The sequence below is a fragment of the Podarcis filfolensis genome (assembly GCF_964270895.1).
Source record: "Podarcis filfolensis genome assembly, chromosome: 1".
Lineage (NCBI taxonomy): Eukaryota > Metazoa > Chordata > Lepidosauria > Squamata > Lacertidae > Podarcis > Podarcis filfolensis.
This window is the reverse complement of record NC_139604.1, coordinates 50,982,228-50,998,195: the sequence shown is the minus strand read 5'-3', so window position 1 is coordinate 50,998,195 and position 15,968 is coordinate 50,982,228. Positions and strand designations below refer to the sequence as shown.

General features: G+C 44.4%; 1 protein-coding gene across 1 annotated transcript; it reads left to right on the top strand.

Moving 5' to 3' along the window:
- Positions 1 to 1,229: 1,229 nt before the first annotated feature.
- On the top strand, positions 1,230 to 14,496 carry LOC310749567 (protein lifeguard 3-like). Its single transcript, XM_083586759.1, has 12 exons — positions 1,230 to 1,386; positions 5,042 to 5,121; positions 5,583 to 5,677; positions 5,881 to 5,945; positions 6,634 to 6,687; positions 7,212 to 7,262; positions 8,027 to 8,066; positions 8,777 to 8,814; positions 9,991 to 10,078; positions 11,261 to 11,356; positions 12,227 to 12,280; positions 13,672 to 14,496. The coding sequence occupies exons 2-12, from the start codon at positions 5,070 to 5,072 to the stop codon at positions 13,813 to 13,815; spliced, it is 777 nt and encodes a 258-aa protein (XP_083442885.1). The 5' UTR covers positions 1,230 to 1,386; positions 5,042 to 5,069; the 3' UTR covers positions 13,816 to 14,496.
- The last annotated feature ends 1,472 nt before the right edge of the window (positions 14,497 to 15,968 follow it).

Below are 15,968 nucleotides of genomic sequence, written 5' to 3'. Positions count from 1 at the left end.
GGTGTACCTGTTCTGAAGCAATTGGAACCCAAGTCAGAGATCGAAAGGGCTGTGCCTTTTGTTACTTATGGTCTCCCCAGATTGGCATGCAATGTTACACTGCAACAGGTGCAACCACTACAGCTTTTCTTGGACTGGGAGAGCTTGACCACAGTAGTGTACTCACTGGTGACTTCAAAACTGGATTACTGCGGTACACTCTATGTGGGGCTTACTTTGTACTTCCCTTGGAAACTGCAGTTAATGCAGAATACTGCAGCTTCGTTGTTGGCAGGAGTGAGACTCTGAGCATGTAAAGCCTTTAGGCAAGAGATATACACTGGTTGCCCATTTGCTTAGCAGGTTGACTCCTCCTTCTGTCTCAGAAGATCTGGGAAACATGGTGTGGTTTCTGAACTAATCTTTTCTGTTATTGTGGGTTTCCTGTTTCCTTTGTGTTTGCATTCTGTTTTTTTCTTCAACTTTGAGGTGCACTTGCAGTCTCAATAAGGCACAAAGGTCTGATCACTCTGACACCACAAAGTCTCATGTATTATACTCCCAGACTACTAGAAGCCTACGCACTGTAAGCTGATGTTTGCTGCTTCCCCAAAACATTTTTTTATGTCTCTGTAACACTCCCCCAACCATAGAAATACAAATCAAAGAATGGGCATGCAGGCCCTATCATTAGGCAAAGTGAAGCAACCATCTCAGGTGGCAGGTGCTGGGAGGCAGCCGCTGCCACCACCACCCTTAAGTGTCCCTCTTAACCCTACAATGATCTTTGGGCTTTCGCAACCCCAATGTCCTGCTTCAACCCATTTAGTGAGTCTATTTGCATGGATTACAACACCAGACTCCATTTATGACTTACCTTAATGACTTGTCCCTGATGTGCTCAAAAACCAGAAGTGTGTCTATCTGCAAGTGTTATGCATTTATGCAATTTGGAGGAATATTAACCTTGCAATTGCCCAAAGTGTTTATCAGAAGCAGCGTGTTGGTTCAAACAGTAGTGGCTAGTACATGATTCCAGGACAAGGACTGAATCCAGGAGGAAATCTGCTGATGTGGGGCCTTCCAAGACTTCTAGTGCTACTTTTTAGGTGAACAGGGAATTTCCTCTGACCTCAGTGCTAACATTTCCTCCCTGAGCTCTCGACACAAGGGGAGCTTGCAATAGCTCCAGCTCTCCTCTTGGAGGCACTCCCGCTCCATCCCATAGCCCGCTTCATGCAATAGGGAGGGGACCAAACGTCCCCCCCTCCCATCACTTCCTCGTCATTTCTGGGAACTTTTCTCCCATCATTCTCGGGATTTACTTCGAAGAGCCGTAGGTCATTTTTCGGTCTAAAACTTTGGCAACGGGAGACGAGGGTGCCGGAGCTAGGCACACGGGTTAAGGTAAGGATGCTGGGAAATTTGGGGCAAGGGATTGGGTACCCGTGCTCGTTCACATGGCGTAGGGGGTCGCTTCGGTTTGGACGGGCATCGCTCTAGCCAGCGAAAAAGTCTCAGCCTCCGAAGTTCAGGTCTAATTTTAATTCCCGCGCTAAGATTCAGGGGCGGAGGTGGAGTCTGATCTTGAGGGGATCAATAACTTCCAGCCCATTTTTGCCTGGAAATAAACCGACTGGCACAAGGACCACCGGCGCCTTGTGTTCGGCTGTGACTTTTCCGACGGGACCTACCAAGGGATAAACGCTACTCTCAAACCCACATCATCACACGTGCGAGCAGACCCTCTCGGGTCCAGACAGGCTCAGGCCACTTCCAGCTTCAGAGATCCTTAACCCATAATAAAGACAATGCAAAAATATCAAAATAAGGCTCTTTAAAAAAGAGTGAGACGTCATTTGATTAAAAAAAAATTAACACAAGCTTTCCTTTTTTGTGCAAATGCACTAATTTTTGAGGTGGAAATGTATTTTTTGTGCCATGCAACAGTTGATACTAAGCATGGTGAGTCTGTTCGAATGCTCTTGTTCCATAACGGAGCAGTAATGGTTCTTTACCTGCTCCAACATGTTTCATGGAAGCCGCTAATTCAGGCAAACCGGCAAAAGTATGCCATGAAATTGTGCTATTAAGAAATAACATTAAGATATGCACCAGAGAGTCGCAAGTTTGAGTATGTCTTGAAGCCATTTCCTTTGAATTGCAATGTTTCAAAGTTTATGGAAGATACTTGTTTGAGGAAGATGGCCTTGTCAGTGAGGTATTTTGAGGTTTCTTTGATGTACAGTGCTGCTTGCTGTGAATTGCTGCAGAAAGTAGATCTCCATTACTCAAAATGATCGTGGGCGGAGGAACTCTCCTGTGTGGATGAAACCGTTGCGACTTTGGGGGCTTTTTAGTTTGGAAAAACTGAGTAAGAAGGGACAAGATAGAGTTGTATGAGATTATACATGATGTGGAGAAAGTGGATTGAAAGAAGTTCGTCTCCCCCTCTCCTGATACTGGAACTGGGCTGCAAAACTGAATGCTGGAAGTTTCGAGACAGGTAAAAGAAGGTACGTTCTTCAAACAGCATGTAGTCAAAACGATGGGATTCAATCCCACAAGAGGAAGTGATGGCCACCAACTTGGATGGCTTTAAAAGAGGATTAGACAAAGTCATGGAGGGATAAGTATATCTGTGGGAGCCAGATAACACTAGGTAAGTATGCCTCTGAATACCTGTTTGCTGGAAATCACCTGTTGCTCCACACACATGGTTGACCACCATAAGAACAGGATACAGAACTAGATAGGCACCTGTGTTTCCATGACTTTGACGGATGTAAAATGCAGTGCCAATTTAAAGCATGTATGTTATTCACATATCATGGTATTCTTGCAGTTGTATTAATTGTTCTTAGAAACATTGATAGTCTCAAAAACAGCGATGAAGGACCATTGGGCCTCCCAATATTGCTGAAGGACAACTCCCATCAGCCCCAGTAAGCGTGGCCAATGGCCAGGGATGCTGGGAGTTGTTGTTCAGCAACATATGAAGGGCTAAAAGTTCCCCACACATTCTCTAAAAGATCTGGAATGTGAATATATAATAAAGAGAACTGTCAGGCCCATGTCCCCTCTGCCATAGAACCAAACGCTGTCAATTTGGCAGATTGACAGAGGCTATTAGGGGTCAGCCCAAACAAAAATTTCAAAAAGAATGGGAAAAATATAGAGAATACCTTAAAAAGAAGTGCCCTCAAATTAATACTTGGACTTGTTTCAATTAACTTCTGCAAAATAAATTATGGCCTTTAAGTTAAAAAACAGAAAGGAAAAAGCGGTAATAACGAAATAAGGAGACAGTTTACAAAAAATGAAAAGAGAACCATGTTGAGGATGAAGGAAGTTAATTGGAAGAAAAGAAGAACTGAAACATGGTATATATATTGTTAATTATTTGTTCAAGCTGTCCATCAACCTGTCCAGTAAAGTTAGTGAGGAAATGGGGGGCGGGGGAAAGAACCAAATGCTGTTCCATTTTGCCAGTGTGCTGTTCAGATGTCGGGGGGGGGGGTGGTAGTGTATTAAGATTACAATAATATATGTATGTATTCTGAGAATACTTGCATTCAGAAGTGGCAGACCCCTAAGGAAAAAAGGGGGCGATGACTAACCAATAGCAGACAGTCCTTCCCCCACTTAACCACAGTTTGTTTTGCTCAGGGTTGCGCTTCCTGTGAGAACTCACAATGTGAGTATTTTTTTTTTATATGGAACTGCTTTTAAATGAGCAGGTGATAGTGGTGGCCGGGATTGCCTTTCCCCTCAGTTTAGGTGGGTATATCCACCATATGCCCTTCCTTTAATAGGTTGAGCAGCAACATTGAGTCATGCCTTAGTGACAGCCAGATCACAGATCTCTTCATGGGGCTATTTTTGAAGAGTTCAGAATCTGGCTGCTGGGAGATGGAGATGGGTTGCAGAGGGTCAGTCCTGAAACAAGGATGGTTAGTTTCAGGGTCCAATTCAGAATGTCTCCCCCACCCCCCTTTTCATTGCAATGTTCCATTTATTAAAAATATACGGCTCTTTGAAGAAACACTGCAAATCAGGCAGCTAGTGTCGTGATGGATACTTTCAGCTATGTCAGGTGTGGAGAACTTTTGGCTCTCCAGATATTGCTGAACCACAACTCTCATCAGCCCCAGCAAGCATGGTCAATAGCCAGAGATGATGGGCATTGTCGTTCAGCAACATCATCTAGAGGGCTAAAGGTTCTCCGCACCCAAGCTATATCATGGAGTGCAGACACCTTTCCTCCATGGGCCTAGAAGACAAGGCAACAGGCTATGGGAAAAGAACAGGAGTTTGAACCTACAGATAGGCTACCTCAGAGACCATTTCTTTTATGCATAGGCCAGTTCTTAAGAATGTGCTTTGCAGCTCCAGCTGAGCAGAAGTAGGTGGCAGCTCCTTGTCCAAATTCCCACCACCAGGAACTCATGCATTATTGAAACTCCCTCATCTTTGTTCTTTATAGTCCTGCCTTTACAGCCTCCTGAAGGCTAGCCTCTCTGGAAATAAGCAGTCACTCTGGCAGTGTTAGAAACTCAAATGGCTCTTTAAACCAGGGCTACAGTTGCCAAAACAGAATGCCTAGTTGTCATTTGGGTCCCAGACGGCTTGGAAGTTGTATTTTTCAATATGACTTTTTGGTTTCCGAAATTCAAATATAATGGATAGAATTCTACAGAATGTGTTGCTTGTGGGTGGATCCAAGGATGCCTAGGCATGCAGCTCCAGATGGTGGAGACATCAGACACCATCCTGGCACCTGGGCATCTTCACTTGGTTGCAAGTGGCTGATAGCCAGGAGCAAAATTCCCCTGGTACCTGGTGAATTTTGAATGCTGCACTCTGGATCCAACACCTTTTCCCTTACGGTTTATGCTTGGCACACCTTGCTGGGATCCTTTGGCCTGGTATGTTCAGAACCAGCAGTTCAGAGAAGGGGTGCTGCCTCAGGGAAGGGCATGTTGTATTTTGCACCCTGTATTTTATGTTTGTTTTCACTCTCCAAGTGATAATGAGGGTTTACCTCCTTGGTTTTTTCCAGGTGCTGTGCTAAGCCTCCCTGAGACATCATGGCAGAGCAGAGTCCACCTCCCTATGATGGCAAGAAAACTGGAGCTGTAGGTGCGAGAGCATACTTTGACTCACCTGGTTAAGAGCAGAGATTCTGCAAGAAAGGTGGCAGAGGGGTGAGGGGCGAGAATATTGCAAATTGCTGGGGGACAGGAGAATCTCCACAAACAGGGAGGAAAGTTGAGAACTGGTATGAGGAGAGGCGCCAGGTACTAGGCAAGCCAAGAACCAAAATAGATGGGATGTTAAATGCATGGTTAATATAGTTCTTAAACTACAAACAGTAGCCACTGGTGGGGGCTACCAACAACTATTGGGATCGCAGTTGGGTATTGATGGATAATATAGTGCCATGTTAAAGGTCCTGTTGAACCACTGTTTGAATTCTACTTCATGCTAAGTGTGGAAAAGCAATGCTTCAGCAGTGTCTGTGGGCGCTAGGGTGGAATCTGTACCATCCAAATCTTGTGGCTTTGAAATTTACATTAACAAATGTTGCTGTTTGTCATCAGATGCAACAGATTTGGAGTGTCTCGCAGAGGAAGATGAGGGTTTTCGCATTGCTTGTTGGGTTGACAAGAATGTCCGGCAAACTTTCATTCGCAAGGTAAGTCTGAAGGCACTTTGAGGGAGAGGGAGAAGGCATATATGATAGGGTCAAGGTGCTCTAGTACACAGTTCAGCAACAGTCACCATTCATGTGAATCTGATCTTGCTACTGGGCTATCTTGGCATCTGTAAATTGCAACATGCTTGTTTGCATTTATATATATATGCAGATGCTCACATCTTGTTTGTCTTCATGACCAGGTCTACAGCATCATCACCCTTCAGCTGTTGGTGACTGTGGGCATCGTTGCACTCTTCACTTTTTCGTAAGTTTTCTGGTGCTCTGCTAGAACTCTGGAGGGGTTCTGGAACGCTAAAGGTAGGGGTTATCAGAATGAACCAGTTCCACCCCACTATTCTGACATCTGGTTCCTTCTGTTCCCATTTGGAAATTCAGATTCTAGATTGTAGAAGATGAAATTCGGTACCTGTGCCATTTCCCTAAAATCAGGGAAAAAAGTATTTTATGTTGATTTGTTTTTAATTTATTTTTTTAATCTGTCCTGCAATTTTAAAGTGGTGAAATTGTTCAAATATCTGCCTCTCTGTCGTTTGGGCTTGTTTTGTAGAACTTTTTTCTAGATGGGAGGGGATACTTTATTTTGTGACCTTGGCTTTTCTCAAAATCTTTAATAAAGAGATATTTGAATGGGTTCTTTCCCCCTTTTTCTTTTTGCCCATTAAAAAAAAAATGCAAAATTATGCAATGAAAGAATTGCACCAGTGCATCGTTTCTCCATTGTTATAATTTTGTCTTTTAAATGGAAAACATAAATTTAAAAACCTTGTCCTTTCAAAGTTTCATCATTTTCACTACGGAAAAATGCCAAAATGCTCCTCCAAAATCCAGCTGGATTCTGCCCACAATGTTCTGATCCAGAAACTATTCTGGCAGTACAGAACTGCAAGAACCAGGGCAGGTATCTCATCTTGTGCTCTATTCCTTCTCCACAGACACCCTGTGAGCCATTATGTGCAAAGGAATATTGCCCTGTACTATGTATCTTAGTAAGTATCACTCCCTTTACAGATGCAGAGCCAAATTCCGCTCTTGACCTGTTGCCAAGACAGATTGCTCTACTGGCCAGCTAAGCTGCTTCATGTCAGATTCTCTCACCCTGTCTCTCCTGTAACTTCCATCACTACCATTTCATAACAGCACAATGGCTGTGTTGTGCAGGGGGCCTCTGGGGAATAAGTTGCACATGGTATCCTTCCCTAGAGGAAACCTGCCTTCTTCATCCATAGTTTCCTGATGAAACGTTGACATCTGATTTTACTGGTAATTTTAATGCGCTTTTTATATTTTATGTAAAATGCTGTTGATGTTTAGAATGTATATAAATTCTATTAAATTAAATAACAAACATGCATAGTCAATTGATGGGAGGGATATTATTTTTGTATGGAGGCTATCTCCCTTCATGGTTCAAGAAGGGCTTGAGGGAGCTCATTTGGAAAGCTGTTTATTTATTAGAGTTACCAGCTAGTTTTAAATAAGTCATCTCTCTCTCTCTCTCTTTCATCCCTAGTGCTGTATTCTTGATCTGCTACCTTGTGCTGGCCTTGTGTAGAAGCATCCAGTACGTATCTGTTGACGACATTTGTGATCACACAAAAAACAGAGATTCAACATTTGCTGGGACTCATAGGGAGGGGACAATGACAGAAGATGGACTTGTCAAAGGAGCTGGCATTTTGACAATGGCTTTGGATATAAATTGCCTTGGTATCTTACTTGGCCAGCTCTCTGGGTACAGTGGCTTCACTTCTGTCCATAGGGCCAGTTCAGAGAGAGAACTACTGGCTGACTCAGTCCCCTGTCAGTTGTGCTGTGGGGTACTACAGGGAACTTGTATTTTCCCCAAGTTAACATCTCCATAAAGCCGCTGGGAGCAGCCATTAGGACAGGGGTCAGCAAACTTTTTCAGCAGGGGGCCGGTCCACTGTCCCTCAGACCTTGTGGGGGGCCGGACTATATTTTTTTGGGGGGGGAATGAACGAATTCCTATGTCCCACAAATAACCCAGAGATGCATTTTAAATAAAAGCACATATTCTACTCATGTAAAAACACCAGGCAGGCCCCACAAATAACCCAGAGATCCATTTTAAATAAAAGCACATATTCTACTCATGTAAAAACATGCTGATTCCCAGACTGTCCGCAGGCCGGATTTAGAAGGTGATTGGGCTGGATCCAGCCCCTGGGCCTTAGTTTGCCTACCCATGCATTAGGAGATTTGAAGTGCAGTGTCATCAGTATGTTAAATTCTCTCAGAAGGCTCCTTTTCTTGAGGTGAGACTGCCTGCACGTACTCTCTGACTCTCTTGCCGGTGTCTTTCAGGAGGCGCTTCCCATGGAACATAATCCTCATGACTATCTTTGTAAGTACAGTTTTTTGTGTGGTTTGCATTGGAATGATGCAAAATCTCTATTGGGGGGGGAGATGGTGGAAGAAGGGTCTAAGATGAAGTGTAGGGCAATGCATTTGACTTGCCACAAATTTTCAAGCAAAATAAATTGTCCAAATTGGTTTAGTATGTAAAAAATAAATACTTGCAATTCTATCCCCTTTTCATAAATTCAGAACACCTTTGTATATCAAATATTGGGATCAACTAACTAGCCTTGCTAGTGGAAGTGGGCTTTCCCCCTTTTCTTCTCCCCACACCCCCAAAATTGACTTTGGGTGTGTGTGAGAGAAGACACAGAAAAGTATGTAGGGAAAAGTGGGGTGGGGGGTGGGTTGTTCCATCTGGTGAGGTGAAAAGCTTGTGCTGACTGGATGATTGCCATAGTGCTAGGAAAAGGACCAGCACAGAGTAGCAGATAAAGTATTTCTGTTATGTAAATAATGGAAGAAGCCGAAACTATTTGTCCTGATGTGTAACTAGGGTGTCAAAGGATGCTGTAGGTCAGAAGGGGGGAACCTGTGACCCTCCAGCTGTTGTTGGACTCCAACTCCCATATGTCCCAGCCATGATAGTCAGTGGCCACAGATTATGGAATCTGTTAGATCTGGAAGGCCACATGTTCACCATCTCTAGTGTAGATGGCGCTCTGTTAATTTTTTTTGTTTTCTGATTTTCCCTAGACCATGTCCACGGCATTCATGACTGGCACAATCGCAAGGTACTGTGCAAAGTGGTAAATGGAAGTGATACAGTAGAGGTCTACACAGTGGGAAGCTGTTTCTGAGCTAGATTTAGAAAATGTCTCCAAATAGGTCATATCCCCATACACTACTGCACATGCCTTTTCACCCCTCTGCACGGAACTCATTTCTATGGTTGTGACTGCAAAAAAGCATAGCAAAAGTGTGGAAATAATTTAACATCCTGACAGAATGTGAAAAGTTCAGCAGGTGGAAAGTACAGGAGGTAGTAGTGAGGGAAACAATAGCCAATAATGCAAAATTAAGTCTGCAACCTAAACAAACCTAGAATTACAGGTGCTGGGAGTTGAACTGACCAAAGGTCATCTACTCCAACTTCCTGCTTATGCAGGCAGTCTGCTGCCACAGCTTCCCTAGGAGATGGCTGTCCAGCCTCTCCTTAAAAAAACACACCAACAACCCCCCCCCACTAGATTCTTTAATTGCTACTGGGGAAATTCCATTGAACATAGTGAGCTTATTTCTGAGTAAACATCCCTAGGATTGCACTGTGAGAGAAGCAAACAATCAAGCGGATTCTTGATGAAATAAATGGTGTTCCTTCTTGGTCAAAAAATATGGGCATGTATACTGTCATGTTTTTGATAAAGCAGTTTTGGAAGTGGCGTTGTTTTTGGCTATAAGAGGATGGTATTCAACGCTGCAGCTCTGCTGGCATAATGGACTTTGTTGTGTGCCACAGAGCTGCTTCCTCTCCTGTCCCCTCCAGCCCCCTGCATGCCCTCCAAATCAGCTCTGGTGCATTGGGGGATCCTATGGAGCACATTTGTAGGTGCACAGGGTGAGGAGAGGAAGCAGAAGGGTCTTGGCTCAATGATAGAACACCTGTTCACTCCCAGATTCAATTCTTAGGGCTGAGAGAAACCTGCCTGAAACCTTCGAGAGCTGCTGCCAACCAGTGTAGGCATAACTGAGCTGGATGAGCTGAAAGGTTGACTTGGCATAATGCAGCTTCCTATTTTCCTATGTTTGCACCAGCAAAATCATGTGGCTGGAGCATTGGATACAACCCCTCAAGTTTGAAAAGTACATTGCGCCTAATTTTATTTTTGTTGTTTCTGCTCTCACATTATAATAAAATTATTTTAACAACAAAAATGTATGATTTGTTTTTTTTACCTTTTTGTTACCAGCGTGTATGACACCAAGACTGTAGTCATTGCCATGATCATCACAGCAGTTGTAACCATCACGGTCACTGTTTTCTCCTTTCAGACAAAGGTGAGAAAGCCCGTTTTTCCAGTACAGTTAGCAGGCTTAGGAAGGGTGATTGCCCTGTGGTGGAAATGGTGACTTAGCTAAACATGTTTGGATCCCACCCTTACAATACAAGGCCCTTGTCATAAACAAGAAATTCCTTGTCATGGTGTTATGTACACCTGGCCTGCCATTACAACATGCAGCCCTCCATTTCATGAGTTAGGCTAGACAGCCACCCTTCTCTTTTGTACGCTCCCATGAGCTGATATTCGGGGTGGGGGGTGGGGAAATGGGGACACCATAGATGTAATAATGCAGGCTAATGGCTGCAATTGTGACTACACCTCCATTTAAAAATGGTATATGCAGGTAGAAAACTGGTTCCAGCCTGGCAAACTCTAAACTAGAGGCCTTCCTTTTCCTCACACACTGGATTTCCATGGATAGGAACATGGAAACACTCAATACAAAGTAGTTGTTGTCTCCCAGGGTGCTTATGTGGTTCTTGCTTTTTGCCTTAAACTTTCACATCAGCTGTATATTGTAGACCCTCTTTGTGTGTAGTTTCAGAACTACACAGGCAATATTTTATCTCATTAAAATAAATTGATTTTAAAAACCTGGTGGTTTGGTGGGGGCAGAAAGGGATGGAGGAGAGAGAGTTGTTGTTCTCGGTTCCTTCTTTTGGGCTTCCCATAGGCATCTGGTTGGCCACTGTGAGAAGAGGATGCTGGACTAGATGTGGCATTTGGCAGGATCCTCTTCTTATGTTCTTAAGTTTCCCCCCAGGCACCTGAGGGCAAATGAGTAGGCTTCCGCCATGTGTATGTAACACACTAAAATCAGAAAGAATTACTTTCTCTTGCTTCCCTGTCTGTTGTGCTAAAAAAAAAAAAAAAGCCCCCACAGTTCCTCTGTATACTGATTTGAGAGGAACTCCATCATACCTAGTGGGGCTTCTGAACCCCACTGAGACCTGCAGAGGATTGGGGATTCTAATCTGAGGTAGCCAGGGCGAAAGTGGACAGTTTTTATGTCAGGTTAGTTAATCCAGGACACTGTTGTCTTTGGCTCTGCCCACCTGTTGCCCTCAGTACAAAAAATGGTTGCCCACCCCTGACGCAGGACTTCAGAACTGAATACATTTGGGCAGTAATACTTCCAGAGGTAATAAGGTATTTTTGTCACTTCCTCTGTTGACAGGTGGATCTCACAACCTGGCGTGGTTTCTTCTGTATCATGGCCATTGTCTTCATGGTGACTGGCATTGCCACTGCCATTGTCCTGAGCTGCAAATACGTAAGTGGCTGGGGAACTTGCTATTGAGAGAGTCAGAACTTACAGGGTTAAGAAGTTCTGAGTGACGCCTCACATTCTTGGAGGTGTGTTTAGAACACTGACTGAAGTGGGAGTGTTCAGTATCTCTGAGAGAGAGAGAGAGACACACGCAGTGTGAGTCTAGCCGCACACGGAGAGGGTCGACATGAGTTGTATGTCACCGGGAAAGTAACGATCTGTTGTTTTTGTACGAGATTAAAGCTACTTGTAAGATAAGGAAGACACCGAGGGTCTGCCTGAGTTATTGAGCACACAAGGCTTACTTCTGTCGCTGTGCTAATCTCTGCTAACTGCAGCTGGGGGCCCGGAGGGAGCAGACACGCAGGGAAACGTGTGGGCTCCAAATGGGGCAAGCGAAGCTGCCAATAAAGTTCTCCAAACTTGCTAGCCTATGGGATCAGCAGTACCACAAAGCTTCCAGTGGCAAAGCAATCCCAGTTGATGTGTGTGTGTTCAGTGGGGGCTGCTGCATTGTTTCAGGAGGCTTTGAGCAATGGCTGCCCTTCCCTTGCCCAACCTCTCACTTTCCTGAAAGAGTTCATTCCCTTCCTTTGGACCAAGGCCTGTTTAGAAGTTCAGCTTTATTTCCTTGGCCTGCTGCCTTAAGCATCCCTTCAGTACACAATATGTTCTCCATGGGAATATTTTTGTTTTTAAAATGTACATCTATTTCTGTTAAGTCGCCTTGGATCATTTTGAGAAACAGCGACTCATAAACATAAATAAATAAATAAATACATATCGGCAGGTCTCTTGCTAGGTAACTACTTAATCTTTTTCATGCAGAGATGTAGACACTGATTAGTTGATGCTCTTTTTCTCTTCTTGCAGATGTACTGGCTCGACTTGCTTTATGCAGCCATTTCTGCTGTAGTCTTCACCCTGGTTAGTAGAGATTTACTGTTGATTGCATGAATAGAGGTACCCCTTTTCCTGAGACAATATACGTGCAGCATTTTGAATATTCTGGGTGTACTGTGTTAATTCTGATAGGCAACAACTCAAGAGTTTCCTGTTTCGCCACCACCTCTTTGAGGCGGAGACCCTGCAAGAATCTTCTGGCTGTCCCAGACTAGCAGCGTAACAGGCAAATGAAGCTAGAGGGGCACAAAAACAAGGAACGGCTTTGGAGAGTGGATTTTATCTAGCATCTTTAGATTTCTAGCAAAATTTATTTATTGCTTACGTTTCTACCTTGCTCCTCAGCCAAAAGACAAGTACGGCTGACGGTACTACTGTATGCAATGTAGCTTCATAGCAAATAGATGTGTGTTAAATCCAATGGCATCTGCGTTGAGGAGGTGGGTACCAATTTTGTGGGAAGATGCTGGAACATTAAGATCCTTGGCTTTGTAGCTTTCACTATGTTTGCAGACACCAACGAAACACCAACGAATGCTTAACTGCAGCTGCAAATTACTTTGAATTGGTTTGGGCCTGTCAGTATTTTCATCCCTCCCATTGCAAAGATCACCAGATCATGTTTGTTTTACTTTCTGTCTCAGAGAAAGGAGGGGGCGGAAACCACTCTTCCAGACTTCCGTCCCTAGCACTGTGCTGGTTTTTCTTTGATCTGTCTAGAGACTAGGTGGCAGTATGAGAGAGCTGGTTCTCTCATGCATGTCCGTTATGTTCTTTTGTTTTGTAGTAGTAATAAAGTTAGGTATGCAACAAAACCTCCACTGTTTCGCTTCCATTACTCTGCTGCATTTGAGGTGCTCACAACAGCAAATGTGAGTCCACTGCACCAGGACCTGTTCCAGAGGAATGCTGTGCTCTGCTGTTCCTGTGATTGGAGGGTTGGTGAAGGTGCTCCCGACACCCAGTCCATGCAGCGGCTGAAGACATGGGCTTTAAGGGGTGTACAGACAGGGCCTTGCTATATTGCAATAGGCTTAATAAAAGTTTACAGATGACTAAGTGGGAAACTCTGGACCAAACTAGACACAGCATTTTTCATTTAGTTTGGTCCAACATAGCTGCCCCCTGCACCTTAATCAATAGCTGGTGTGGGGAGGCGGAAATTAGAGGGATCATGGCAGCCCCAGCCCAATACATTTTGGCGCCTGAGGCAAACCACAAAATGGTTCCCTAGCCAGGGAAGAAGCAGTGAGTGGAGAGTTACATCAGGAACAGGTGGGGAGCAGGAAATCAAATCAGCTTTACCCAATGGTTGAGGTGGGAATCAAAGGCTGTTGATGGGGAAAGAAGGAAGCTTTAAAGATAGACTGTTTATTGAATGATGTGGCTAAATGCTGCTTTGTGATTCCTTACAGTTCCTTGCTTATGATACTCAGCTGCTGCTGGGGAACAGGAAATACGCCATCAGTCCCGAGGATTACATTTATGGAGCCATCCAGATCTACGTAGATGTCATCTACATCTTCCTCTCCTTCACAAGGCTTGTGGGCAGGAATTAGGGACTGTGGGACCTGTACTTAGGGCCAGGACTTTGTCTCAGCATTTGGGCGAAAAGGTTCTTCACCTTTTCCCTCTTCACCAGCACACGAGTCTGTTGTTTGCAAAGATCCTATACTGATGGTACAGAAAGTTGATGCATAACCACTCCGCCACTAAGGCATTTTTGTGTGGCCATTAAAATTTTGCATGAAATTTGACTGCATGAAAATGCTCAATTGCAGAGAGTTAGTTGCGCTTAGGTCCTGTTGAAATCCATGAGATGTGTTATAGTCACAATTGATTTAAACCCTTCTGGTTTCAGTGTCATGGGCACAAATTGATTTCCTGGATAGGAGCCTGTAATTTTTACATTTTTCGGCAACATATGCAGGCAAGAAATATAGACCTTGCAGTGAAGTTCCGTTCTCTTAGCTGTAACTGCAAATATATATATTTAAAATAAGCTGTCCATTCTTGTTACATATTAGAGATTACGGCAAGTGTCTTAATATAGCACTGTGTGACGTAGTAGGCCAGTGATGGCGAACCTTTTAGAGACCGAGTGCCCAAGCTACAACCCAAAACCCACTTATTTATCGCAAAGTGCCAACACGGCAATTTAACCTGTGTATCTCATTTTTTCTGTGTGTTTCATGTTTCTTCTTTATGACTGCTGTTGTAATAAATAATCCTTCATAAAAGTTATTGCATTACATATATATATATATATGTCTCTGAACACAGCCTTCAGTAAATGAAAGAGATGGATTCTTTGTCAAAGAAGAATAAGACCACATAGTCCCTTTTATTTCTCATAGAACAAATGCCTCCCCTGTAGAGAGCAAGAATGATTAAGGATGACCTTTGCAGGATTGTTAGCCCCCTATCTTACTTGACCCTCAAATTGGCACGAGATAAAAAAAATACAAACGCCTCTTTTTTAAAAAATGAAATGCACCCAACTATTAATTATGAAAATTAAAACACATGCTCTAAAACCCATGTATGGGGTGGGGGAAGAACACTGAAAAATTATACCGTATTTTTCGTCCCATAGGACGCACCTAGTTTTTTGGGGGGGAAATAAAGGAAAAAATTTTCCCCTTTATTCCCCCCCCAAAACCAGGTCGGGGAAACCGAACCAGGTCGAGGAACAGCAGGATGGCGGCGCTGCACCTCCTTGCTGTCCCCCAAGCTTGTGGGGCTGGCCGATGTCCGTCCGGTGCACGGAGCGCTCTGCTTTAGGGCGCTCTGTGCGCAGGGCGGCAGGCTGCTATCCGCAGCGTGGGGAGCCCTGCGGGGAACTCCCGCAGGGCTCCAACACGCTGCGGATGTCTGTCTGGCGTGCGGGGCGCTCTGCTTCAGGGCACTCTGCGCACCGGGCGGCAGGCTGCTATCCGCAGCCTAGACAGCCCTGCGGGACCTCCCGCAGGGCTGCCTAGACTGCGGATGTGTTCCCGAAGCGGCGGGCGCTCTGCTTTCAGCGCACCCACCGCTCCGGGAAGCAGGCTGCTATCCGCAGCCTAGATAGCCCTGCGGGACCTCCCGCAGGGCTGCCTAGGCTGCGGATGTCTTCCTGAAGCCTGGAGAGCGAGAGGGGTCGGTGCGCACCGACCCCTCTAGCTCTCCAAGCTTCAGCGAAAGCCTGCATTCGCCCCATAGGACGCACCCAGATTTCCCCTTCATTTTTGGAGGGGAAAAAGTGCGTCCTATGGGGCGAAAAATACGGTACTTTTAATCTATGTAATTTAATAATACCATAAATGCAGTGTCTGGACAATTAATGGTTTGTGGAACTGACTAGAAACAGCTGTTCCTTTGACTTCATCTCGCAGCTTGCTGGTATTGCTACACAATCCTAGTCATTAGGGAAGTTATTGAAATCTGTGAGTGGTGTTTGTGCCAACTGTTACATTACAGTGGAACTAACACCACACTTTTATAGGTGTGCAGGATGGCAGAAGGCACTCTGTGTGTAAGAGACATGGGAACAATATATTTGACTATCAAAAATGTTTACAAACAGCAATTGCTCACTGTAGCAATCTATAATATTACACATGATTTAATACGTTAGAAAGGACCCTGTAATGATACCGCCAGTGTTTAGGAAATCAAATATTGTGCTATTCACACACAAGCATTGGGTTTAACATGTCTAATTCTGTTAGAA